Source organism: Meriones unguiculatus, chromosome 1 (genome assembly GCF_030254825.1).
Source record: "Meriones unguiculatus strain TT.TT164.6M chromosome 1, Bangor_MerUng_6.1, whole genome shotgun sequence".
Classification (NCBI taxonomy): domain Eukaryota; kingdom Metazoa; phylum Chordata; class Mammalia; order Rodentia; family Muridae; genus Meriones; species Meriones unguiculatus.
The window spans coordinates 62,206,662-62,233,351 of NC_083349.1; the positions used below are offsets into that span (position 1 = coordinate 62,206,662).

Genomic DNA, 26,690 nt, shown 5'->3' on the forward strand with positions numbered 1-26,690 from the left:
ATAGTGAGGAGGCTGTGTGTGGAGATGCGAGAATATGGGCTTCCTCTATGTGTTCATAGTTAGGAGAATATGGGATGCCTCTAGATGTCCTGCTTCATGTTGTTGTGAACCTAAAGCAGCTCTAAAAGTTAGAGTCTATTAAATATACATACCAAGTTCAGTGTCCATAGGTCAGGTTTTATTGGTGCACGGCTGTACCCCTTCATTTATGTTTTGCCCATGGCTGTTTTTATGTTGCAAGAGTTGAGCAGCTGAGACCTGAAAGGCCTTCCATCTTTACTCCTTCGGGAGAAGTTTTCTGACTGTTCATTCTGTTGCATCTGGCACTGACCACACTACTGGATGAGAGGGTTATCCTCAGAGTTAAACTAACGAAATTCTTCTCTTTTACATTTAGTAGTTGTGAGACATTTAGCAAGTGCTTAATCTTTTTAGCCCTTGTTTACTGTATTTTGACTGGGAGGTAAGCTCTGTAGGATACTTACAGGATCAGTTTAAGGGTAAAAAGAACTAAGGACACACCAAACAGGTCAGTGAGAATTCATTTAGATTTTGAAGTTCTGCCTTTCTCTTCTGCCTTCACTTTAGGATCTGGCTGTGTTTTCCTCAGTTATCTGCTTTATTTATGTGAAAAGTGAATGAACAACAAGAAATAAAAAGGAGGGCATGATTGTTCTTAAGGGGTTGAGGTCTTTATTATAGATCTAAGGGAGAATACAAACAGACAAGCAGAGGCATCTGAGACAGTCCAGAGTAGACATAGCCAGCAGACTGAGTTGGGCCATGTGAGGAGAAGAGAGCGGGAGAAAGAGAAACCAGGAGCAGCAGCCAAGTGGCTAAGAGGCCAAAAGGGATAAAAGGGCCAGTGTAGCCAAAATGGCTGGGTTAAATAAAGAAGAGCAGCTGGGGGATTGGCAAATCCAGCCCAGTCTCGGGCTGGAGAAGTCTAGGGTAGGGGGCGGGTCTCTCTCTCTCTCACACACAAACACATACAACATCGGCCAGGAGGACCCTGTATCAGTAGGAATTGAGGGATGCTGGGAGAACCTGGTAGCCATCATCCACCTTAATACGTTAACAGGCACCTCAGCCATTTGTCCTGGTTTGAGAGCTAACAAAGGGTTCTTTTGTCTTCTCAGAAGTCATCTCCTTACCCCGACTTAACAGGGTGTGGTTATTATGTTCCTTGTTTCTGTCTTACCATCAAACTTGTCTATCCCTGATCCAGGGTAGAGGTGCCTGTAGCGGCCTCTGCCCCAGTGAAAAGTGAGAAAGTCCTTGCCTCAGCACAGAAAGCAAGAACGAGATACCAGGTTTCTGGCCAATACCTGTGCACTTCCAAGCATTGCTTCAGACTTTCCCGCCATTCCCTAACTCAAATGTATTAACTGTGGATGATGCATTGCCGATTAAGCTTAAGACCCATGGAATCACTGGATTCTTTCCTAAAACTGTAGTTGAAGCATTGTTCTCAAGATTTCAAAGATTCTTATGCTGCAGAAAAAAATATTATCATTATTAGCCAAGACATTCCGGAGTGGTGAGAATTTCAAAGGAAGGAATTATATAAACCACATGATAAGGCTCTGTTGTTGTAGGGAAAATGTTTGATTTAGCAATGAAGCTGCTGTGTGTGCTGTATGCTTTTCTGGACACAGACTCTCCAGTGTTATAGCCCAAGACAACGGGCCTTTTAAGTCCTTGGACTGTTAAGGTTATTTGACTCCGATAAGTGTTCATTTTGGATAGTTTTGTTTTTCTGGAGTCACTTTTGTGAAGGAGGAATAGTATCAATTAAATGACAGAGAAGTTTGGGGAATGGAATACATTGTAGAAATAACTGAGTAAGTGCTTTTCTTTACTTCCTTGTCATTCCATAAAATGTGTTTGCAAACCATTTCTACTTCATCTCAGTCCTGGGTAAAGATTCCCTTTTCACATGCTGGAATTCAGGAGCTCAGCTTATCAGTGTCAGGGTCAAGGCCAGCTACCTCCTCGACCTCAAGTAGCCAGGAGCGGTGGAGCGGTCACTGTGTTGCTGAGTATATGTCCTTGGAAGCTAAAGCAACGTCTCTCAGAAATTTAGGCTGGAGGAGGACTCTCAAACAGTTCTTAACCTCTAGGTGTCACGTTCTTATTCACTGCCAGATTTTCAGAACTTGGGTGGAAATCTCACAAATAAGATGAGGAAGGACCAGGGAGAGGCAAGTGCAATGTGGAAGGAATTGAAGCTGGCACATCACTTTCCAAGTGATGCCAGGTGTCAACGCATCCTAAGTCTTTGGTCCCATTTGCCAAACCATGAGAAAGTTTGGCCATTTAAAAAATAAAACAAAACAAGAAGCAAGCTGAATATGTTATACAGAAGGCCAGACCTTCTGTATAACATATTATCTGTCTCAGATGAAGGTTATCGATGGAGTGGAAAAGTTAACATTATTCTGGTAAATGTTTATTTGGTTCCTTTGAAATCCATGTTGGAGTTTAACTATCCAGTCTTCTTTATGTGGATGAGGGCCCACCAAATGGTTTCTCTTTGTTTCTAAAGCAAGACATACTTTCTGGGGCTTGCTTTGGTATTTATTGTTTTCCTAACCCCTTCATGGACTTCCATATCAGCGGAGGTGTCTATGAGGGGTTAGACTATACAGGGGTCCCAGTTCACTTCCTCTCTGCCCCACCAGAGTGCTGAAGACGTTGAGAAATTCAGTTTGGGTCTGGAGGGAGTACAGCTGTACCCGGAGCCAGCACAGCTGTACCCAGAGCCAGCAGCAGCAGAGGACCTCAAGATGGAGCCTGGGAACATGTGTAGACATATGGAGATGACGCCTGGGGATGCGACCAGAAGCCTGGGGAGAGGTAAATCTTCTAGACTTTGACCCTCGGGCTGGGGGAGATGCATGACAGAGCTGCTGTGTCTGGACAGGAGTATCTGGACTTTGGCCTATAGAACAGAGAACAACGGATGGGCTGCCCTCTGGACTTGAGGGGTTCAGCGCACAAATTCCTCCAGGATGTCCGTGAGGTGAGCAAGCCCTCTCCCCCAAAGACTAACCAGATTCTCCATCTTCTTGCCCCTGCCCTGCCCTGCAGGAAGCTGTCCCCCAGGGCCAGTCCCTGAGGGTGTGATCCGAATCTACAGCATGAGGTTCTGCCCCTACTCACACAGGGCACGCCTGGTGCTCAAGGCCAAAGGCATCAGGTGAGAAACAGCACTCCCCGAGCAGGCTGAGCACGCCTCAGCTGGGAGTATTTAAAGTGCCAGGTTCCTGGAAGGGGCTCTTCTTCCCTTCCTTCCTTCTGAGGCTGAATGACTCGAGGGACTGTTTTTTGTGCAGGCTCTCCTCAAGTGCTGAGTTCTTTTCCAAATCAGATTTTCATGACATCTAGACCAGGCAAGGTAAACTCAATGATGCTGTTGGCAAACTAGTTCCCACACATCCACTCTGTTTAGGAAGGGCACATCCAAGCTCACTGATTTCTCCTAACTGCCCCAGTGTAGCCCTACCTGTACCACAAGCAGTTTGGATTAACACTGTTCTGTTTCCTCATCATGCTTAACTATGTCAACACTTTCTAATTTGTTCTGTCTTTCTACTTCTTCCCCTCTCCCCCACTCTATGGCAACCATACCCCCCCCTCCAAAAAAAAAGAGAAGAGTTTGAGAGAGTAGGGTCTGCCTCATTTGAGGACTAGAGAGAGCTTGGCACGGAGCAGGTATTCAAAGAGTGTTGGGCTTAGGGATGCAGCTGGGTTAGTAGGAGCGTTTGCTCAGCATGGGTGAAGCACTGGTTTGTACATCCAGCTACCGCATAAAACCAAGAGTGGAGGAACACCTCACAGCTTGGAAGGTAGAGGCAGGAGGATCAGACCTTCAAGACCACTCTTGCTAACATACGAACTTCTAGGTCAGCCATGGCTGCCTACGGCCCTGTCTCACACACAAAGACTCCGGCCTCTTGCTCTGAGCTTGGAAAGTCCGTCTTAGGAACTGGTGTCAGAATTTCAGTACATGTCAGTGAAGAGAGTGACCAGTGTGGAGATATTTTAATAAAGTTATGTTAACTCTGCCTAGGTGCATATGTTTAACAAGCATTTCCAGACTCTTTCCTCTTGCTCAGATCTTTTCCCCTATGTTTACCTGTTCTTTTTGTGTCTTTGTTTTTAGAAAAATCAGAGCAGTACAACGTGTTGCTCATTTGAGGACAAACTGGTCACTTAGGAACTGATACAAATAGTTGTGGGGTTTTGTTTGTTTTTGAGACAGGGTCTTATGTGACTCAGGCTAACCATAAACACATAAACAAGGTATCTGAGGATGACCTTGGACTTCTGATCCTCTGACTGTTCCTCTGGAGTACTGGAGTTACAGTGACCTCGCCATCCCTGGCTTCTGTGATGCTGAGATCGAATCCAGGGCTTCCTGTAGTTTGGCTAGATCTTTACCAACTAAGCTACATGCCCAGCCTGTAGTTAGTTTCTCAGAGTGGAGTTGCTCACCCTTAGCCCCACTCGCTGACCTTCGGGCCAGGCGGCTTTGTTTGGGAGAGGGTGGGGGAAGGGGTTTTCCTGTGCACGCAGGGCTATTTGTTAGTGTCTCCATTTTTATCCGCCAGGGTTATATTGCACCCTCAGGGTGAAACCCAGAGTGTCCCTAGATACTGAGATACATTCTTTGGATGGAGGAGAGGTAAAGCAATCTCGTTGAGAGCCACCGCTTTGGAGAATGTAACCAAATTTGTTTCCTCTAATCCTTCTAAATATGTGTCTGTGCCTCTGGTAACTCCAATAGCAATGAGTAGGGGAGGGCTGAAAGTGATTGCATGCTAGTGTTCTAGACATTCTCCCTAACACTACACACGATCACTGTTTTGATTGTCACAGTGATGCCAAGAGGTGGGCACAGCTGTTACCTCCTTACGGTTACAGACATTAGCAGGGAGAGGGGAAGGACCTGGCTAAGACCTCAGCTTGGCCATACAGCTTGATGCGCTTAGCTGTTAGTACTCAACAATGGCTGCTATGACCCTCAAATAACACGTGTGTATTTTTATGGTTGTTAATGTTTTGGTTTTGAGATAGGGTCTCACTATGTAGTCCAGGTTGATCTCTAATGCACAATCCTCCTTCTTCTGTCTCCTGGGTCTTGGATTACAGATCTGAGCCACCATGTCCTTCTGGATTTGTGCTTCCAAGCTTTAAGCTCTCGTTGCCACTGTGGCTGAGTGTTTGAGCATATGGAGCCAGTCAGCATGGTTTTCATTTTGCCTTAGCCACTACTTAGGCCATATCAGGCATGGGATTCAATCATAGGAAAGGATGAGAGGAGCCATAGAGGACCCTAACACCACTGCAGGAATGAACACGTACACGTTACATTTTATACAGAACTCCAATTTTAAAGAACCAGCTCTAAGTACGAATGTTGATGCTATAGCTGTTTGTTTTCCATGTGAGCATCTGTCTGCCTGCATCTCGTTTCTAGTCTTCTTTTTCCTTTGTTTTTTAAGGCATGAAGTTGTCAACATTAACCTGAAGAACAAGCCTGAGTGGTACTATACAAAACATCCTTTTGGCCAGATACCTGTCTTGGAGAACAGCCAATGTCAGCTTATCTATGAATCTGTCATTGCTTGTGAGTACCTGGATGATGTCTACCCAGGAAGGAAGCTGTTTCCATACGACCCGTATGAACGAGCTCGCCAGAAGATGTTGCTGGAACTATTCTGTAAGGTATACACAGTTATGGAGAGCCACACAGGCTTGATTTTACTGTGTGTGTTTCCCCAGCTATAGTCCGTTCCACAACTGATCATGACATAGTTTTGTTTTAACTCTTTTTGCTTCTGAACAATAACTCACATGGGACTCGAGTCAGGTGTGAGCACTGACATTCATAATGGGAAGTGGAAACTCATGTGGCTAGAAATGGGCATATCAAAACAGCCGAAACTGCTGTTCCTTTAAAAAGAGCATTTCTCAAGCTGCAGAGAAATAAAAATAATGCAGGAAGATTATGTCTGGAAGAAGGCTATCTTCTCAGCAGGACAAGGGTGACAAGCACTTTAGGAAACATGAATAATGGGGGCAGTTGTTGATATTAACAGAAAAGTGAAGACAGCTCCCTTAAAAAGAAATAAAAATGACTCGGTGAGGGGCCGGGGAGATGGCTTAGTGCCCAGGCATGAGGACCTGGTTTTGGATCCTCAGCCTACATAAAAAGCCAGCATGGCAGTGCCTGCCGTAATCTCAGTGCTGGGAGGGGGAGACAGGAGGACCCCTGAACCGTGCTGGCCTGCTAGTCTACTTGAATCTGCGAGGTCCGGGTTCAGTGAGAAATTCTGTCTCAGGAATTAGGGCACCTGCTTCCAAGCCTCATCTCGTTTCATCCCTTAGAACCTTGTGGTGGAAAGAGAGAAATGACAACTGAAAGTTGTTCTCAGATCTCCATATGCGTTTGGTGGCACTCATGCATTCATGCTGCATGCACATGGCATGCACACATGAGCACACACACTAAATACATGAATGTTATACAAAAATAAGATGTAAAAGGGGACAACTGCGTGCGCGCGCGTGTGCGCACGCACACACACACACACACACACACACTATTCATGTACCCAACTTAATGCTGTTAATGGCTGACATACATTGGGCGCTGGGGTACGTTCCAAACCATCTCTCACTATTGATTGGTTCCTTCCATGGCTGCCCGTGAAGGGTGGGTGGTTCAGTTTTTCAGACAGGAACACTGAAGCATAAAGTGAATGCACAGCGTGGGTGTAGCCGACCAAGCAGGGGCCAGTGAGAACCCTGTAAGGCAGCTTGAGCAGTGCTGTGAGAAGTGGTTCCTCAAAGCATGGAGGTAACCCCCAGAGCCCCTCACCAAAACACGGGAACATGTGCATGTGGCCATGTCCTCCTGTGCTTGAGTTGGGGAGCCTCACTGCCTTTCAGTCAGAGTGGGAACCATTCTCACAAACGTCTCCTCTAAGAACCTCTGTCCTCTGACTAGGTCCCACATTTAACCAAGGAATGCCTGGTATCAACGAGATGCGGGAGAGAGTGTTCGGATCTGAAGGTCATCCTGCGTCAGGAGTTCTGCAACCTGGAAGAGGTGCGAAGGAGCGCCTCTCTTGTTCAGAGGCAATGGGTCAATGTAGTGTCTTTAACTAGATGCCTGACGTCACCTGCTTGCAGACTGTCTGCCAAGCTTCGATGCGGTCCCTCTGTAGTCACCTGACTGTAACCTGCAGATGTATGCATCCCTGACTACTCTGTAATGATTCTTGAAAAGTTGTCAAAGACAAGCAATCAATTCGCCCTTTCCTGGCATCGTGGCATCCCCTGAGTATTTCTGCCAATGAGGCTGAGGTATTGGTTAGAGGCTGTGTGGGACCTAGCCGCTTTAAGTTTGTCTAATAATGGCTTATTCTCTCTCATTGCAAAGCCAAGCCAAAGAGAGACAGTCCAGGACTGTTTCCATGCTTTCTCTTGAAGTTAGCAGGGACTGAGGTTCATCATTCTATCACATTCAGTGCAAGGCTTTCACCCATGAAAACAAGGTAGCTGCTGAAACTTCTGACATTGCCTTCCACTCAGGCTCTAGCAAAGAAAAGCAGAAAAGTGGCAAATGGCTGGATCCTCTTATAGGACTCACCCAGAAATCCAGTGACTACTTACACCTCAGTGGCCAGAATTTAGTTGTTAGGTGACTATCAGCAAAGGAGCTGGGGTTACCTTTTAGTTGGGACATCCTGAATAAAATCAGTGTTGCGTACTTTAGATGAGGAAGGTGGATGTGGGTGGACAAGGAGCAGTCTTTGCTGACAGGGTCTGTACAGGGCAGTCATGGAGCTACTACACACCTGTCCTGAGGACCATCTGTGGGGCTGGGGCTCCCTTTACCTCCGCTCTAGAAACCAATGAATTCTTTTTATGGGTGGGTTCCTCCCTGTTGACAACCAGAAACCCATCTTTATCCCTTTAAGAGGAGGCTAGCTATTAATACCCTTACACTTGACTTTATCAACTAGAAGCAGATTAAATTCACCCACATTCTGTTTCCTGACTTGGCGTTGCACAGTTGCCATAGTTTTGGAAGGTGAATAGTAAGAAATGTTAGGCATCAGACTTCCACGACCCTAAGGAGGCTGCTGATAGTTGGGTCATGATTTTAGGTGTGGCTTTGTTGGATTCCGGAGCCTTGGGCATGAGAAATCTGGAAGATGGTCCCAGACTACTTCGCTAACACTACCTTTAATCAGAGTGTTGAACAAGACATGAAAGAAGAGGAAGGTGAAGTGCTAGACACTGCTTTAAAAGGAGGAGTTGAAACCTTTCTGAGTAGAGAATTTGAAATGCCTCTGTATTTGGTGGGGGTTGTTGTTGTTTAGTTTCTTCTCTTTTTGAGACAGTGTCTTACTATGTAACCCTCAAACTCCCAGAGATCTGCCTGTCTTTGCCTTCCAAGTGCTGGGATTGGAACAGTGTCCTACCACACCCTGCTACTGTCTTTTTAAAGATCATCTGAACAAACTCCATCCTGCCTGGTTACTTTCTCACAGATCTGTGAATCCTGGGTCAGATTAAGGAGCCGAAAGCAAAACAGTGAGTTTAGGAGTCATTGAAAGTACATTTTGCTTGTTCTTGCTGCTCTTCCACATGAATCTGGGAAGTTAGGATGTAGGTGTGGCTCTTCTTGAGCTCCCTCTGCCATGCTCTTTGTGACACACTAAGATGCTGGGGCGCTTTGTGTACACTGTCTCACTCTTCACAGCATCTTGCTGGGGCCAACAGTACCAGTACTTTGCAAATAAGAATGGCCTTGAACTCACAGAGATCCGCCTGTATCTGCCTCCTAAGTGCTGGGATCACCTCACCCTTCATGTGGGTTTTACAAGCAAGAGTTTGTGTGGGCTGAAAAACTACACATGGTATTTCTGATCTCTGTGTGTGCACTGTGTGTGTAAGCACGTGTGTGTGTGTGTGTGTGTGTGTGTGTGTGTGTTTGTGTTCATGTTTGGGGGTTTGGGTGGGCTTATGCAGCAGTGGATAGATACATGGAGGTCAGAGGGCAGCCTCGGATACTGGTCCTTGCCCTTCACCATGTTGGAAACAAGCTGTCTTTTGTTGTTCTCTGCTTTGCATACAGATCTCCATCTCACCACAGGAGCACTGCTACATGCTACTGACACACATGCTGTCCCCAGCTTTGTGTGGTCCTGGGACTTGATCTCAGGTTCTCTCGTTTGTACCCACAGAGCCATCTTCCAGCCCAAAGTCAAGATTTTAATGCAAAGAATATCATGATAGCCTGGCAAAAAACTCAGTTTGAATTTGGTGGCCCTAAGCTCCAGGTGATCTTAACCTTTTGAAAAATGATCTGTATGATCTTTTTATTTAAAATGATCTTTAAAAAGTCTAATTTCCTGAGTGTGTCAGTATGGGCCTAAAATTTAGTGCATAGAGGCTAAAGGTAAGAGGGTCACAAGTTTGAGGCTAGCCTGAGCTGTGTAGTCAGATTCCGTCTCAGAAAAGAGCAGCAACCACAAAACTTTTAAAACTACTAAGAATTCACTTAGGATTACATAGATAATATAAACGAACCCTGCTGCTTCGATGATCAGAGCAGCAGGCTTCACTCCCACCTGCCTGTCTTGAATGCTGGCATGCGTTTTATATTGTTGGATGCTTCAGACTAAACACACTTCAAACCTGCTTCTGAGGGACTTCCTAGCTCTTCTCGAATTGTCAGCTAAGAAGTGCCCCTTTTAGTTTTCTTTTTTATGGTATTGACTGTTCCATTTCAGCATCACACTTGAGCTGGGCTTTGTTTTTCCTGTCTTCGAGGATTCCAGCATGGCCACACCTCATAGGGGTTCTTTGCTAGCGGTGGCTTATTCAGAACATTTTCAAGGCAGTAGTTGTCACATCCGGCCCCGTGTTGTGCAGTAGCTTGCTGGATCGGCCACATTTTTTTCCTGATGCTTTGGGTTTTCCTTCATAGTCTGTGATCAAGCCATTAGGCTTTGGCTCTGAGTGCTGGCTTCTCTTGGCTGCTTCCAGCTGTTACAGGACTGGATGGAGCGTGGGCTGAAGCTCACTGAGGGATGAGGACCTGCAGCCCTCTTCTTCCCAAGCTGCAGGGCACTGTGGTTCAGTGTCTTGATGTCTTTTGGCCTGCTTTGTATTCCTGTCATTTGCGGGGTTTCTCACACCACCTCGTCACATGCTTTGTGCACACAGTTTGTCTGTGGGCTGTATCTGTGTCTGACATGTCGACTCGGGAGCTCCTGCCGGTTATTAGGTTTAAATTTCACTCACAATCGTTTTTTCTTCCCTTTGCCCCCTTTTTCCTTCCTTCCATACTTGTTTCTTTTCTTTTTCCATCTTCTCACCCTGCCACCTTCCTACTTTTTCAGACAGGGTCTCACTGCATAGCCCAGGCTGACTGCAAACTTTGTCCTCTTGCCTTGCTTTCTCCAGTTCTGGGGCTGAAGGCATGTTCTACCGTGCTCAGCTGTAATGCTAATGTTTAATTTGTCTTTTCTTCTTTACAAACAATTCGCTTATTAGTTTGTGCTGTTTGGTTAAGTTGATTGTTTTGTGAAAATTGTTCAAAGATTTTGTCCATTTCCGTTCTAAGATTGTACTGGCCTTGTTAATTTTTACAGTTCCATTTAAAGACTTTCTTGTATTTGAAGGCTGTTTGACTATTCTTTAAACATGTTTGTTTTGCTTCATTTTAACTTTTGAACTGATTTGTCTCTTGTGCATATGGAAATGGAACATTTTAAGACATGGAGGGCTGTGTTTCCTGTTGTGCTTTCTTTTGTCAGTGTCAGGCCCAGGAAGTCCTCTGCCTCTTCAGAGGTGTGTTTGTACCCACCACCCATTGCTCCACAAGAATTCGGTTAGGCGTCCCCTAGCTTTCACATTCTGAATGGCAGGAAGGAGCCCAGTAAGAAGGCTTGCAACAGGATTTTCAGAGTCCCATCAATCCCTAAATGCTAGCAAGCTGTATTTTGTGTCTCCATAGAATAACTTGGTCCTAAGTGAGGCGCAGGGGAAGACTGCTGGAGACTCGCTGCTCAGACTTCTTCCTAACAGAGCAGTGTATCTCTTTACAGGAAACCCACTCCCTGCATCGTGAGCTCAGGCTTGGCTGTTCTGTTTCTGTTTGGCAGGAACCTGGGATTTAAAATCTTGAAACCGCCTCTTATTTCCTTACAAACTCCAAAAACCTGTCTCCCATCTGAATGCTTTGCTGCTGTCTCTGGATATGGGTTTGATTCTACTGCTCCTGTCCTGGAGAGCACCTTTGCCTTTGCAGAAATGGGTGTGTGTGACTTCCAACTCTTAAGAATTACCCCCCTTTCCATCAAGTAAGGGGCATCCAACGGGAGACACAGGACTGCTTGAAGACTGCAGAGCTAGGATTTCCTGGTGATGGGCTAAACGATGGCAGTGTAAAGCAGATAGCTATCGCAAAGGTTGAAGCCCTTAGACTGGGCTTTTTAGAATTCCTGGTCTAAAGAACTCTGGGTTCTTAGTTTTTGAAACTCGCTGTTCTGTTACCACAATTGGGGTGGTATGTGGCCCAAGAAGTATGTTAACACTTCTTTCTCAAAAGCCTTCTTTTTTCTCCTCTATAACTTACAGAGGGAGCTTTGGCCACCAGGGGGAGCCCCACAACCTCCTTCCACTATGCTCCCTGCTGACGTTCCTCCGTTATCGTGCTAGGGGGAGCCGGAGAGCTCTCCCTGGCAAGCAGGTGAAGGGCTTCAGTGGTTCCAGGGTGGAACAATGCATCTTCACCAAACCAAACAGGCCTCCTCTGTTGCCATCACTCACCAGCTACTTCCTACCACACCTCTAGCCTTCCTGTTCAGTTACTGTGTGTGTTTGTGTGTGTGCTTGTGGAAAGCAGGCACACATGTGGAGATCGTAAGATAGCCCTGCCCCGGGTGATGATCCTCACCACCACCTTGTTTGAGGCATGTCTAGGAGGTACCTGTTGAAGCTTCTAAAGACAGCAACAGATCTCCAGAGAGGCCAGCCAGGGTGTCCAGTGTCACCGGGAGGCCGCTTTCCAGTGCAGGAGTGTTAGGCTTCCCCAGTACACTAGTCCTTTTCTCCTTGCTGTGACCAAATAGGTGACAAGCAGCAACTTAGGAGGAAGGGCTTATCTTGACTTCTGATCTAAGTCAATATGAGTGTGGGTGACAAGAGGCAAGGCCAGGCTACTTAGAGTTAGGTGGTCTTTAGCAGTTTCTGAACATTAAGGCAGTTTAGAGCTTTCTGCTTTGTTCCTTCCCCTCTGTTCTAGTTACTTTTCTGTTGCTGTGATAAAACACCATGACCAACTAAGGAGAGTTTATTTGGTGCCTGCAGCTCCAGAGGGTTAGGAGTCAAGGCCATCACGGGGGGGGGGAGGGCAGTAGGCTGGCAGACATGGCGCTGCAGCTGGGACCTCACATCCCAGCCCACAAGCAGGAAGCAGAGAGTGCTGCCTGGAAATGGCTGGAAGTTTTTGGAGGCCTCAGAGCCCACCCCTGGGACACGTCTCCAGCAAGACAACCCCCTAACTCATTCCTAAACAGTTCTACTGAATGGGAACCAAGCACTCATACGTGAGCCTAGGGGGTCCTTTCTCACTCAAGGCACCACACCTGTCACCCAGGACTGAAATGAGCAGCAGTCCCTTCTCGTTGTTAGACACCTCTTGGCTTCTTGATGCTACCTAACGTTCCTCCAGACTTTCAGGACAATGATCCGGGGCCCTTTAGCCCACCCTGGGGAATATGAAAACTTGCCTTTAGGGCCTTGAGGTTCGTTTTCCCTTCTGAGAAGAGGAGGCCAGCCGAGGAACTCATTGGCCCTCCATCAGGATGATTATCTTTCTGTGGCACCTTCAGGAACTAGACTGTCCATGCATGCTTGTGACTCACCATGACCTCTGAGGTGGCCACAAATAGATACCCTTACAGTTGAGGACACTGAGGCTGGGGTGAGGAGGGAGGTAAGTTGTCCTGGGTTCCATGTTAATCAGAGGTAAAACTCAGCGTACTGAGCAGCTGTTTGAGTGAGTACAAAACCTTGACCACACCAGAGTCAACAGAACAAGCATGTTTAGAGGGTATCTGGCTTTTGGTGCCATTTCTACTCTGTGAAGTCTATGTTGAGTTTTCTGAAGTAGAGTCTCCCACTGGCGTGAGGAATCACAGATTCAGGTGTCTCTATCTCAGGGAATGCGGAGGCCCCACCAGTGTGTACCACCACAGCAGCCTTTCCCGTGTGGGTTTGGAGGACCAATTTTAGCTCCTTCTGCTGGTGTGGCAAGCCCTTTACTGACTGAGCTTTCTCCCCAGCCATGAATGTAGAGTTTGACTCTTTGTGAAGTTCTGGTCCTCAGCAAGTTTTCCAAATCTAAGATGGAAAACAGCTTTCTTCCCACAACTCACCCTGTCTGGCAGTCCCTGCCGGCAGCAAGAGAGAAGTGTTGAGCTGTCTGCACGCTTTGTAGGTCGGTGTGAACAGCTGACCTAACTGGGAGCTTGGCATTGTGCTGTTCTCTTTGGTTCAGCAGGAACCACTTATCTTTGGGAAAACAGCAGGTGCTTTCTTGTGGCTGTCTGTGGCCTGTGGAAATGTGTTTTCCTTACAGTCCATCTGTGAGGGTTGGTTTGTCCCATTTGAGAAGGAAAAGTTTTATTTTATTTTAGAATGTTCATGGTGTTGAGTAGCATGATGCTTGAAGAATTTGAATAAAAGAAACTATGGTAAAGACCATGTTGGGATGCAAGGGAACCCACTAACTAGCATTGCTCTGTCCAGCCTTAGCTGTGAGGCCACTGAGAAGACAGAGCAATGGGGCTTGGGGCATCCCCTTCAGGATATGTGGGAGACTCCAGCAGGTGGACTTTCAAAAGCTGCTTTTTAGCATCTGGCTCAGACGTTTAGGTCTCTGGGGAATGGGGAGTGTTGGCCTGAACCATGGCTTCCCAGCTTCAAGCTGACCTAATCTGGAGATGGCTTAAAGCTTGGAGGAACCTGTCCCCGGCTAAGGGCCACCTCTGTCAGGGTAGCTCTTTCCAAATTCTCCAAATAAGCTATGTGTTTTTTTTTTTTCTCAGTGTTGAGGGGAGGTAGGAACAGGATGTGGCCAAGACTGTGGCCCTAAAGGAGTTGGAAGAAACATGGGGGGCAGGGATAGAAAAATAGAAGACAGGAAAGCTAGTTCTCCGTCCTTGTAATTAATCTGGAATTTTTATTTAACATCTGCAAACATGTCAGCCAATGTGTAAATTAACTGGCCACTGTTCTGTGTCTCTTTCTAGATTCTTGAGTATCAGAACACCCCCTTCTTTGGTGGAGATTGTATATCCATGATTGACTACCTTTTCTGGCCCTGGTTTGAGCGGCTGGATGTATATGGACTAGCAGAGTAAGACATGTGACTACGTGATTGACAATCCAATAAGTGCCAATTGTTGAGAAGCTCTGGGTCCTAGTAACACCCATGTGGACTGTCTCATGTTTGTGGAACAAAATCAGGGCTGGAAGCTGCTCGTTCGGGTTTCCTGGTTCAAAGTGCCCGTGTGTTCTTCTCCCACCGAGTACTACTCACATGTGACCTACATCTCTGTGGATAAGACCCTGTGTGCAAAGACCTCCCGAGTGCTTCAGAGCCCAGTGGCCCTGTGGATCCACAGACACTCGAAATAATCGGATGGCTGCACAGCTGAGTCCCATCTCAGTCCCATCCTATTCGTCCCCCGAATAGGAATACCCTTTAAAAACCAGGCTTCAAAAGCAATTCATGTGTGGTCTTTATATAAACAAAATGGCAGCCACATATCACACAAGTGTCACACTTTGGAGCTTTGTCACCTCAGAGCTCAGAGGTGACACTGTATGTGTGTGGTGCTGCGGACTCAGATGCCAGCCAACCAGCATTTCAGGTGGCTGGAGAGTGAAACCAACAGACAAGTCATAAGCCCCTCCTTCCAAGGCCGAGTGGAGAGCTCTCCATTAGCAAGGGTACCGCTTGTGCATCCTGGCCTCCCGCCCACCAGCTGTCTTCCTTTAGTGTGGCAGCTTGCAGACCCCAGACCTGACTTCCCCTGTCCATCTTTGAAAAGGCCTGGGCTTCAAGGTTGTGTTGTTGTTTTTATTCATTTTTAAAGTGTTCGGGAAGCTCCTCTCCTTTTCAGAACCCTAAAAGTAAAGTCTACAAATGTCCTAAGACTGTTTGCTTGAGGTCATCAGTCAGTCAGCAATGAAACAGACACTTAGTTCCCCTGCCTCAGCCCACAGCATTTATCACCTCACACAAGCCATTGTGACAACGTCAGCAGACGGACACAAAGTTCCACCTAAGCCTTTTCCTCAGTTAAGACCGGGCTTACTGGCTACTAATTAAGCTCACCATGTTTCCAGAGACATCCCTATTTTTGTTTCTTTTAAATCTACATGGGAATCAGTGCTCCCTCTCCCAATGCTCCCCTTTTTCTGTCTTGCAGCTGTGTGAGCCACACCCCGATGCTGCGGCTCTGGATCGCCACCATGAAGCAGGACCCCGCAGTCAGTGCTCTGCTCATTGATAAGAACACTTTCCTGGGCTTCTTGAATCTTTATTTTCAAAACAACCCTACTGCCTTTGATTTTGGGCTGACGCCCCCAGCCATACGGTAATCACCTAGGCAATGGCCTAGGAGTCTCAGCTATTCTGATTCTGCATCACAGGTTGTCTTGGTGGTGGGGGGGGGTGTGTCAGTGCATTTTTGTTATTTTTGTTTGTTTGTTTTTTGAGGTCCCCAGTAAACATGGAAATGTAAAATATAGTCTAATGATCATGTGTCTGACTCCTGTAGCCTGTGGCTTCTAATGATTCTCTAGAAAGCACCCAGCACTGAAGTGAGAGTGCATTTTGGGAGCTAGTGTGACCCTGGGTTCTCTGGCATCTGGCCAGTTTGATTCCTAGATTACTGAGCACAGTGCTGGTATTAAGGGCCTGCTTTGACAGACATTTGTCACTCTAGATCGGAACGCTCCAACAGCCTCTTTGGCAAGAAGAGATCTTGAGAAGATGGAAAAAGGAGGAGGAGAAGGAGGAGGAGAAGAAGAAACCAACTATAAATACTCTCTGTTGAAATACCCTTCTTTTTCCTCTCTTCCACCGCTTCTGGTGTCTATCCTGTTTGCCATTCTGAATGAGATTTAAGCATTCTCCCTAGGGCCCTCCTTAGTGTTTAGCTTCTTTAGGTCTGTAGATGGCTATCCTGTATTATATGGCTAATATCCGTTTATAAGTGAGTATATACCATGCCTGTCTTTCTATTTCTGAGTTACCTCAAACAGTATGGGAGCCTACTATAGAGTGTCCTCTGAAAGGCTCCACCCAACAGGGGATCGAATCAGATGCTGAGACTCAGAGTCAAACTTTGGGCAGAGCACAGGGAATCTTATGGAAGAAGACCGAGTGTGGGGATAGAGGGACATGGGGGAACAGAAGCCCCACAAGGAGATCAACAAAGCTAAAGGGTCTGAGCCCTGGAGGTCCTGTAGAGACTGATGCACCAACCAAGGACAATGCGTGGAGAGGACCTAGACCCCCTGCTTAGACTGGCTGATTGGCAGCTCAGTTTCCATGTGGAATTCTGAATGAGGGGATCAGGGGCTGCTTCTATCATGAACTTGGTTGCCTGCTCTGTGATCACTGACCCCTGGTGATGCAGCCTTGCCAAGCCTCGAAGGAAGAGGATCCAGGTAGACCTTATGAGACTTAGCAAGCTATGGGCAGATGGCAATGGTGGAGAACTCCCCCTTTCAGTGGACTAGGGGAAGAGGATGAGGGGAGGGGGGAGTGAGGGTGGGACTGGGAGGAGTTTGAGGGAGGGAGCTTCAATCAGGAAGCCCCAATTGAAAATATATAATGAAAAAAATGTGAAAAAAAGGAAAAAAAAAGAAATACCCTTCTTTTAGCAAAAAAACCACTGCTGCCCACATGGGAAGGCATGCATATCATTACTGTTCAAACTTTGGCCATGGGCCTGGGAGACACCCAAGGGTCTTGTGACTGGAAAGAATTCTAAAACAGGAAATGAAACACCCGTTTATCACCCTGGACCAACTACGTCAGATTCTCACTAGTGTTACTGGAGCTCAGGATGTCTCACAGTGTTTTATTAACCAGCATCCTGTCTCCAAAACACCCCCCTGCTCTAATCCCAGTCACAGGCAAAGGTCACTGCTGGATATGCGTCACACACGCAGCTGGTCCCAGCAGACGCCTCTGGTTGCTTCTTGGGTACCAAATCCAGGACCATGGGCAGGATAACGCTGACAAAGACTGGACCTTGCCCCATGGTGTACCCCCATCTCTGCACCAGATTGGGTCAGGTTTTCTCAAGTGCAATGTAACTTGCCTTGCAGAGATTATTTGGCTGGACTTCCCTGAGGCCCTCCATCAACTTGACCGGGCAGTGCCAGTGCCATGCCACCAAAGATGGGGAAGACAGAGACTTCTGGAGGTGGCTGGTGTGCCGGCAGGTGCCTTCAGCAGGCAGCTGCCGTCACTTCCTCTGGAGGAGGGTTGACATTGCCCATGCTGTTCTATGCCAGTGTGTCCTCATCAGCCTCTGATCATTTTGGCTTTGTTCTCACTTAAGAGTCTTCCAGCCTTTCAGGATCCCCAGCCGTGCCCAGAGGCCAGGCAAGCAAATGTGATATTTTGACTTCTCCATGCTCTTGCTTTGGACTCGGCCCAGACCGACCTTCCCTTCCCCCTGCATCTCAGCTGGCTCTGCCACTTGCTGGCTGTGGGCTTATTTTGCACCATATAAATAGTTACTAGGAGCCACTCCATGCCAGTTAGACAGAGGCAGTTCTGTTTGGCTAGGTGACCAGGCCTGCCAGAAAAGACACCATGTGACAGGCAGTCTGTGGTACCATCTGGTCCGGATGTGGTGCCTTATTGCCATGGTACCTAAGCTACTCGAGTCTGAATCATCGTTTGCTGGGCTCTATGGTTGGAAAGAGGGAATAGTTCCTGTGGTCTCCGCTAGGACTGCAGGGCCTGATTAACTATGCAGGTGTCTCGAAGGCTCCAGCCGCTCCAGCCTGGGACCAGCTGTTGCTGCCCACATCTGTTGGTACCTTCTCGAGGCTCCACGTGTTAGTTTACGAAGCCCGAGGAACCTGAAAACGCAGGCTGGTGGCCTATAATCTTGCTTGCAGTTTGAATGCCCTTTGGGTATGAGTTCTTTATGCTGCCAGGGCCCTGGTTTCATTCACGGCTTTGAATTTGCTTCTTCTTGCTTCTTTTTGTTTTTAGTTTTACTCTTTTCTTCCTTAAAAAAAAAAAAAAGATTTTTAAAATGTATTTCATCTGCATGTATGTATATGCACCCTGTGCATGCCCGGTGCCTGAGGAGGAGGCCAGAAGCAGGTATAAGATCCCCCAGAACTAGAGTGACGTGGTTGTGAGCCTCCATGTGGGTGCTGGCAATCAAGCCCAGTTCCTCTGGAAAAGAGCGTCTCCCCCACCCCTCCTGTGGTTCTTGATGTCACCTTCCTGACTCAGACAGCAGATGGAGTCCCCAGTCTCTGAAACTAGGAGGACAGAGCCTGAGGAATACAGACAAATCTGCATTTCGAATTTCGTGAAGAGTTCTTATGGGGGAGTTAATGATGGCTGGGGTGACGGCTTCGTGAAGAGTTCTTATGGGGGAGTTAATGATGGCTGGGGTGACGGCTCAGGAGTGTTGGCCACACAACTGTGAGGATCTGTGTTTGGATGCCTGCCGAGCGTTTGTGTAGAAAGCAGGACACACACGGTAGCACATAACTGATCCTGGTACTGTAAGGGCAGAGACTGGAGGAATCCAGGAGCTCACGCTAAGAGCCAGTCTAGCTAAATCGGTGTGCTTACAGATCCGTGGCGGACTTTGTCTCAAAAGATAAGTCAGAGAGCCTTGAGAAATGGCTCAGAGGTTAAGAGCGCTAGCTGCCCTTCCAAAGGAGCTGGGTTCGATTCCCAGCACCCACATGGCAGCTCACGACCACGTGTAACTCCAGTCGCAGGGAATCTGGCCTCTCTTCTGGCCTCCAGGGGCACATACGCAGTACACAGACATATGTGCAGGCGAATCACACCCGTACATATAAAAATGAATTTTTTTATGGGGAGAACAATAGGAGAGACACGGAGTGTTGACCTCTGGCCTCCGTGTGCGCACGTGTGTGCATTATACATGCGAACCCCACCCTCGCACGAAAAAATGCAGTCGTGAAAAATAGGAAGTCTTGTATGTTCTCCCACAGAGGAGCGTTTTCAGCAGTGGTTGCTGAACTGGAGCCTCGTCTAGACTGAGTCCTGTTACATCAGAGCTGGATTCTGGGGCAGAGGGTGTGCGTGGCTGAGCTTGCTGACCGTGGCGGTTGGTCTGTGACAAAACATCATTTGAAATTCTTTCTTTGGGGCTCAGGTTCTCTGCTCTCAGCCAATAGCTGTGGCTTCGGATGTTACAGGGACGTCATGTAGGTTACAGCTCCCCTTTTTGATGCCGGGCCTGCTGTGTGTGGCAGCCATAGTGCCTTGAAACTGTGTGTTGGTGTGAGACAGCGTCTCCCTTTGTACTTCACCTTCAGGTCTGCCAGGGTGCACCCTCCTTTGTTATTTCACCACCTCCCTTCCTTGCCTTTGTTCTTCCTCTTTCCCTCGCTCTGTCTCTGTCTCTCGGCCTCTCTCTCTCATACACACCTTTGTGAACATTTTTGCTACATGAGGCAAGTATCAAAATACTGAAGAGCTGCATAAATGGTGACGCCAGGAAGCATTTAAACTTTCTTGTCTTGAAGTGAAGGGTGCTTGGCGTTTGCTGGCTGGTCAGAAAGGCCCTTTGCACAGCTCTGTTGCGACTGGGACTCCGTGGGGTGTGGGTGCCTTAGAGATCCCAGGTGCAATAGGGAATAGGAGGAGATGCCTGGCTGTGAGCAGGGAGACGAAGCCACTGGGACTCTAGAGGAAGTCTTCACCTACAACCATTGAGGAAGAAGGAACAACAAAGTGTGTACTGACTGCTTCGTGTGCGTTAGACACTTCACCTACAGTACTCGCTCTTCAAAGCCTTGCAAGACAAGTAACAATTGGCCCCATCTTACAGATGGGCAAGCTGAGGCTTTGATGTCCTGTGGTGTGTCCAGACTTCCTAGAGCTGGTCATGGGCAGAGCCAGGGTTTGCACAAGTACTGATTCCAGGGTCCATGCCTTCAGCCTTCAAGGCCCTTTGCCTTTCATCACCTGCTCTGCTTGGGTTCTGCCCTCCCGGCCTTCCTCCTTAGCTAGGAGGAATAGGAGCTCTCAAGCAAGGGTTGTCTCTTTGGCTTTCCTGTTCCTCTCTGATAGACAGGGCCTTTCGGTGTCTGCTGTGAGTCCAGGATGGGGTTGATGACTCGATAGGGGTGCACCTCACCCAGCCCAAGGAGAGTCTCCTGAGACAGCTGCCTTCTCCCCTGTTGTCTGTGAGAGACCCCGTGTCTCTGGAGCTGCGGGGGTTCTAATGTGCTTGTTTTTCAGATTCAGTTCAAAGAGCTAGTGAGAGAAGTGTTCCAGGGCCAAGACGCGACTCCTCGCCATTCTCAGACACTGCTGCAGCACCCCAGACAATCCCAGGAAGGTCCAGAAATGTTTCCTAGGCACCTGGCACCCAGAGAGAGATTAGTGAAACAGTTCCCGTAGGTACTCATGTGCTGAAGGGGCCCCCAGGGAAGACAGACTCTGTGTGGGAGGCATTGGATCCACTGGAGCAATCAGCAATGGGAATTCAACTATGAGGAGTTCAAGTGGGTGAGAGGCATGACGGGTACTGGCTTTGATTCCATTCTTTGGGCCCTCAGCTAAGCACTTGGCACACACCCTCATACTCAGTCTCACTGGCATCAGTTATCCCCATTTCATGGCTGAGGTAGTAGAGGCAAAACCCAGACTTACAGTAAGAGTGAGACTTCCTGTTCTAGGATGCTAGGACTGGGACAGCCTCAGCTACTAGTCCGTGCAGCCATGGGCTCACTGGGATATGGCTGGGTGCCCAGTGAACTGGCCTCATGTGTGGGCCTCTGTGCTTGGATGGTGTATGGAGCTGGGGCAAGGACCTGCTTTCCCCTGACTCTCCCTGGGCCATTAGCTACCCAGCTGAACAAACCCAATGCTTAACGGTTGTGTTGATCTGGATGCCTGTGGCGCACGGAGCTTCCCATCTGGCCAGAGCAGAAAGCAACCGAGGAAACTGTGGACAGGGCTTCTTAGGCCCAGTGCTGGGTGAGGCTGCGCTTCAGGAGGGCTTGGGTGCTTAGGGCGTCTGCTGCGGGCCTGCTTGGTCCTGATTCCTGGAATGTGGGTATGGAAGAGCTGCTTCCTCATCTCCCATTAGGACTGACCTGCATCCTCCTGTTACCACTCCACCACACCCCCACCTTCTAGAAGCCTTTGTCAGCATCATTTATGCCATTTGGAAGAGGCTCCAGGCCACAGTCTTTGTGGGGGGGTCCTGTCTAACCACTATCCCCTGAGAACTTGCTCAGTCCACTCTCCAGAAGGATGGAAGTCATGAGCTGGGAGGAGGCTTGCCTATGTGCATGTGAACTCAGTGAGGGGTGGCCACCGCAAGGAAACAAGAAACAGGTCTTTGCTTTCTGTTTCTATTTTTAAACAAAATGAGTCCAAGAGAAACCAAAAGTACGGCTATGGGCCGTAAATAAACAGATGAGACCAAAGTTGTTCTGGCTCCTCTCTTCACCCATCTTGCACCCCTACCCCCCCTTACCCTTGCAAGGCCTTTGTCCCATGGAGGAAAGAAGGAATGTGTCCGAACATCTCCGAGGGTTGTGTTGTTCCATTTTGCTGGAAGATAATTTGTTGCTGAGAGTTTTACTTTCTAATCTCTTTCTGGGGCTGCAGAGGAACACCAGAGCGGTGACAAATGCTATTTTTTACCCCCACAGCAGACCCTCATACTGTGCAGAGACAAAGCAACCATGCTTAGATGGGTTAGGCACACATATTTGGAGGACAGGACAATCTGGGTGCACGAGGTTCTCCCCGGGGTTATGCCATGCATTACCCATTTGTGAGGCAGCTAAATGGCTAAAAGCTCACGTGCAGAGCTGGCCTGGTCTTACATTCCTCTTTAGTAGGCTTCAGAGCTACCAATTTTATTTTTCATTTATGGTCTTTAGGGATCCCTGACAGTCTGGAGCTGTTGGCCTCCTGACAGGCCCAGTTCTTTGGGTCAGAGCTGCTGTCTTCCATGTTGCCTTCCTCGTAGTGCCTGTCTCAGCAGTGTGCACCTGAACCCTTGCTCTCTCACATGTCCTGACAATCCTCACACACCCCTGGCAATCATTTCTATGGAAAGACGCTTGGTGAACACACATGAAGCAAGTTCGTCAGTGTGGAATATAGTGACCACTAGGGCAGGAAAGCTCTCATGGGAACATGCTGAGTGCTCAGTCATGCTCACCCCAGTGTTGCTTCTAAGAGGAAAATGACAAGCACTGGCGACAACAGGGCTCCTTGGTAGGGAGATGAGTAAACTGAGGCACATGGGAATACAAAATGAGACAGTGAGCAGCTACCTTAAAGAGTAAGGTTGGGACAAGTGCCTAGTGGGATGACCAGGAAAGTTAGATGGTGTGCTGTCGTGTGTGTAAGAGCAGAAGGAAGGCATTTGTACATGAACTACACCTAGGCTGGGGAGAGCTGGGAGTAGACACAGGAAACAATGCTAGTGATTTCTGAGAGTGGGCTCAGAGTTGGCAGTGAGAACTTGTGCGTTACTTGATTTCTGCCAGTTTAAAAAATCATGATGGTATTGCTATGTGTGCATGCGTGTGTGTGTGTGTGTGAGAGAGAGAGAGAGAGAGAGAGAGAGAGAGAGAGAGAGAACACTAGCTAAAAGAACAGCTATCTTTAGAAAGCACTGAGAAAAGTCAAGTCTAAGAATTCCCATCCTGGGCAGGGCAAAGCAGGGTGCAGAGAAAGGGGGATGAGGCCAGCCTCAGGCACGTATTTCCCCCTGCAAGTAGTTCTTGGCTCTGCCTGGGGCTCAGTGTTGGCCAAACCAAACAAACTCCCAGCTCTCTCAGGAGATGGAGACTAGACCGAACAAATTCTGAATCACAGCCTTGGAGAGACTGGACATTCCCTGGCCGCTGGCACAGCTGCCACCAGCCTTGCTCTGGAGGACAGCCATATACTGCTCACACCACGCTGAGCACATAATTCATGACCCCAAAGCTGTAGATGAATCAGGCAAATAAAAAAACCACCAACGGTTCACCTCTGCCCACTGCATGAAGTCACCTTTATTTTAGATTAGCACTCAAGATGTTTATGGTTTGGCCTCACAGACCCTTCTCCATCTTTTTTTTTTTTTAATTTACTTTTAGCCTGATTGTAGCCGCCCTTCTTCCTTTCCTCCCAGTACCATCCTCATACCCTTCCCCTATCCCCTTATCTTCAAAGAAGGGGATGCCTTCGCCCTGGGACCAAACCACCCTGACACCTCAAGTCATGGCAGGACTGGGTGCATCCTCTCCCACTAAGGCTAGAAAATGCAACATAGCCAGGGAAAAGGGATCCACAGGCAGTCAACAGAGTCAGAGACAGCCCTCACTCTAATTGTTAGGGGACCCACATAATGACCAAGCTGCACATCTGCTACATATGTGTAGGGGCCTCGGTCCAGCCCATGCATGCCCTCTGGTTGGTGGATCAGTCTCTGTGAGGCCCCGGGGCCCCGGTTAGTTGACTCTGTAGGTCTTCTTGTGGTGTCCTTGCTCCCTCTGGTTCCCTTAATCCTACCCCCACTCTTCCACAAGACACTCCAAGCTCCACCTATTATTTGACTGTGGGTCTCTGCATCTGTTTCCATCAGCTGCTGAATGAAGCCTCTCAAGACAGTTATGCTAGGCTCCTGCCTCCAAGCATAGCAGAGCATCCTTAGTAGTGTCAGCGGTTGGCTCTCTCTCATGGAGTGGCTCTCCAGTTGGGCCAGTCATTGGTTGGCCATTCCCTCAACCTCTGCTCCATCTTTATCCCTGCGCTACTTGTAGGCAGGACATAGTTTGGGCTGAAGGTTTTGTGGGTGGGTTGGTGTCCCCCTCCTTCCACGGAAGTCCTGCCTGGCTACAGGAGTTGGGCCTCTTTAGACTCCATGTCCCCCACTGGTAGAAGTGTCAGCTAGGGTCACCAGCATAGCTTCCTGGAAGCCTCCCCCTTCCCAGAGATGGCCCCCCACTGTTTCCATTCTCTCTCCCAGCCTTCCCTCCTCCCCACTCCTGATCCCCCCCATTGTGCTACTTATCCATCCAGTTTCTTTCCTCCCTCCTTCTACTTCAGATGCTTGAATCTCACTCAGAAAGGGATCCATTTCCATCTTGCATATACAAACACATACATGTTTTTTGGAATCTGGTTGGAATCCTGACTGCCATATACCCCCATGTGACCCCAGTCAAGTCACTTGACCCTTCTGCATCTCATTTCCTGGTCTGGAAAATGGAGGCTACAGTAAGAGCATCCATTCAGGACTGATGTGGAGTCATTGGAGTTGATGCCTGTGTGAGCAGATGGGGGCTGGATCACAGCAGGGGCTGCTGCAATGTGGCTGTCCATCCTCCATGTTTCTCCAGGCTTTCCCTAACCACCCCAGGCATCAGGGTCCTTGGATTTCTCGGGTGGGAAATTGGGCAAAATGTAGATGCTGTGACTTAGTGAGGTCACTGAAGCCTGCAGTGGAGCACAGGAGCCTGTTCCCAGTGACACAGATAGCGAGGGCCACCCAGGGAGTGCTGACCCCACCGACACCGGGTTTCAGTCTCTGCAGGCATGTTATCATACCAGTTTATGTGGTGTTGGGGACTGTACCCAGCTCTTTGTGCATGCTAGGCTGGTATTCTACCGACTGAGCTACACCCTCGGGGCACTCCAGTTCCTCATGGAACTTAGGTCACCTGGCTTTCCCTTTGAACAGTGCCCCCTATGCACCAGCCTCCCAGTGCCTGTACCAACCTGCCAGGAATTGGGCTTCCCCAGCCACCTACTGCCCTGGTCACTTGTGGGACTGCGGTTGTGCTCAGGGAAAAAAAGCCGTGGTGTAGTTGGCACCACAGCAGCCATACTGACCATAAGTCTCCAGCAAAGGGATCAGCTTCCCCCAGGCCTGTCTTCCAATGAAGCAGCCCACTGGGGTTCTCTTGAAAGGAAGCTAAGAAGTTTTCCTCAACTGCACCACCTGGGGGATGCTTTACACGGTCACCTCAGATTGGACTGTGAGCACCATGCAGGCTAAAGGCAACAGGCCAAGCTCTCTGGGTGATTTGCGTGGCAGACTTGGTAATGAATCAACATGCTAGCTATGTCCAGGGAGCTATAGCTTGGATGTCGTTGCCAGTCCACACCTGCCAAAAGTTCTTGCTTTGGAAGAGTGGTTCTTGTGTGGTGGAATAGCAACTTTAAGAAGTAAAGTCTAGTGAAAGAACATCAAATTAGGGGACCTTGAGGGAGATCATGTGTTTCTTTTCTTTTTTAAAAATTGTTTTCGAGACAGGGTTTCTCTTTGTAGCCTTGGCTGTCCTTGGACTTGCTTGGTAGACCAGGCTGGCCTTGAACTCACAGAGATACAACTGTCTTTGCCTGCCCAAGTGCTGGGATTACAGGTGTGAGCCACTGCGCTGGCTCAGGTGTTTCTTGTGTGACACTGGTTAGTTCTCACAAAGGTTAGCATAAGAGCCTCAGCCTGAATTTTTACCCCAATCAACGCATTGTGTCCCCACTATAACATGCCATCCTCAGCAGATGTCAGATACAGCCATCTGATCAGAATCTAGAACCTTCTAAATGGTGAGCCATTTACACTCTTCTCTTCTTCGGTCGTTTTGATTATCTCATGGTAATAAGGGAAGTTCCCTAAAACAGGGGGCTGGGGCTCTGTGTGTGTATGTAGGCCATAGGACAACATCGAGTTCTTTCTTTGGGAGCAGTCTATCTTGTTTTGGAGACAGGGTATTTTTTACTGGTCAGCGAGGCTAAACTGGCGAGGCAGGAAGCCCTGGGGATTCATCTCTGTCTGTTTGTCTGAGATTACTACCACGTCGGCTATTCACTTGGGCTCTGGGGATTAAATTCAGGGTCCCTGTATTTGTGCGCCAAGCACAAATTTACTCAGTGAGCCATCTCCTCGGGCCCTGGCCTGGGGTCTTTGAGGACATAGGGCACTCCCCTAACACAACCAACCTCGTAGCCCTCCCTAGCTCACTGTTGTCCACAGGTGCAGCTAACACAGTTCTGAGGCCTACAGCAGAGCAAGTCAGGAGATGCCGATGCTGTCCAGTGTCCTTGGGAGGTGGGAGGACATCTTTGCTGCAAAGGCGTCGGGAGAGGATGTTGTCCTTCCTGGAAAGGCCCTGCAAGCTCAGAGGACTTGAGTTTCAAGACGGATTCTTCAAAGAGCAAACACTCATTTCTTCCAGGTCCTTTGGGTGTTAGCACAGACCTGCTCTATGAATCAGGCCTCATGCTGGACTCGGCCCTGCAGCCAGCTTTCCAAAGCACTTTGGGGGACCCTGCGGGCAGTGCACAAGGCACCTCAAAGGCAGAACTATTCCATTTTGTTATTTTA

General features: G+C 48.4%; 1 protein-coding gene across 2 annotated transcripts; it reads left to right on the forward strand.

Annotated features, from left to right (window-relative positions):
• Positions 1 to 3,128: 3,128 nt before the first annotated feature.
• Gsto2 (glutathione S-transferase omega 2) lies at positions 3,129 to 15,775 on the forward strand. 2 transcript variants are annotated; one of them, XM_021640231.2, is made up of 5 exons: positions 3,129 to 3,202; positions 5,511 to 5,733; positions 7,019 to 7,120; positions 14,346 to 14,452; positions 15,531 to 15,775. In XM_021640231.2, exons 1-5 carry the CDS (start codon positions 3,144 to 3,146, stop codon positions 15,700 to 15,702), a joined length of 663 nt encoding a protein of 220 aa, XP_021495906.2. In that variant the 5' UTR covers positions 3,129 to 3,143; the 3' UTR covers positions 15,703 to 15,775. The 2 variants fall into 2 exon arrangements, with proteins under 2 accessions (XP_021495906.2, XP_060224796.1); XM_060368813.1 differs by lacking the exon at positions 7,019 to 7,120.
• The last annotated feature ends 10,915 nt before the right edge of the window (positions 15,776 to 26,690 follow it).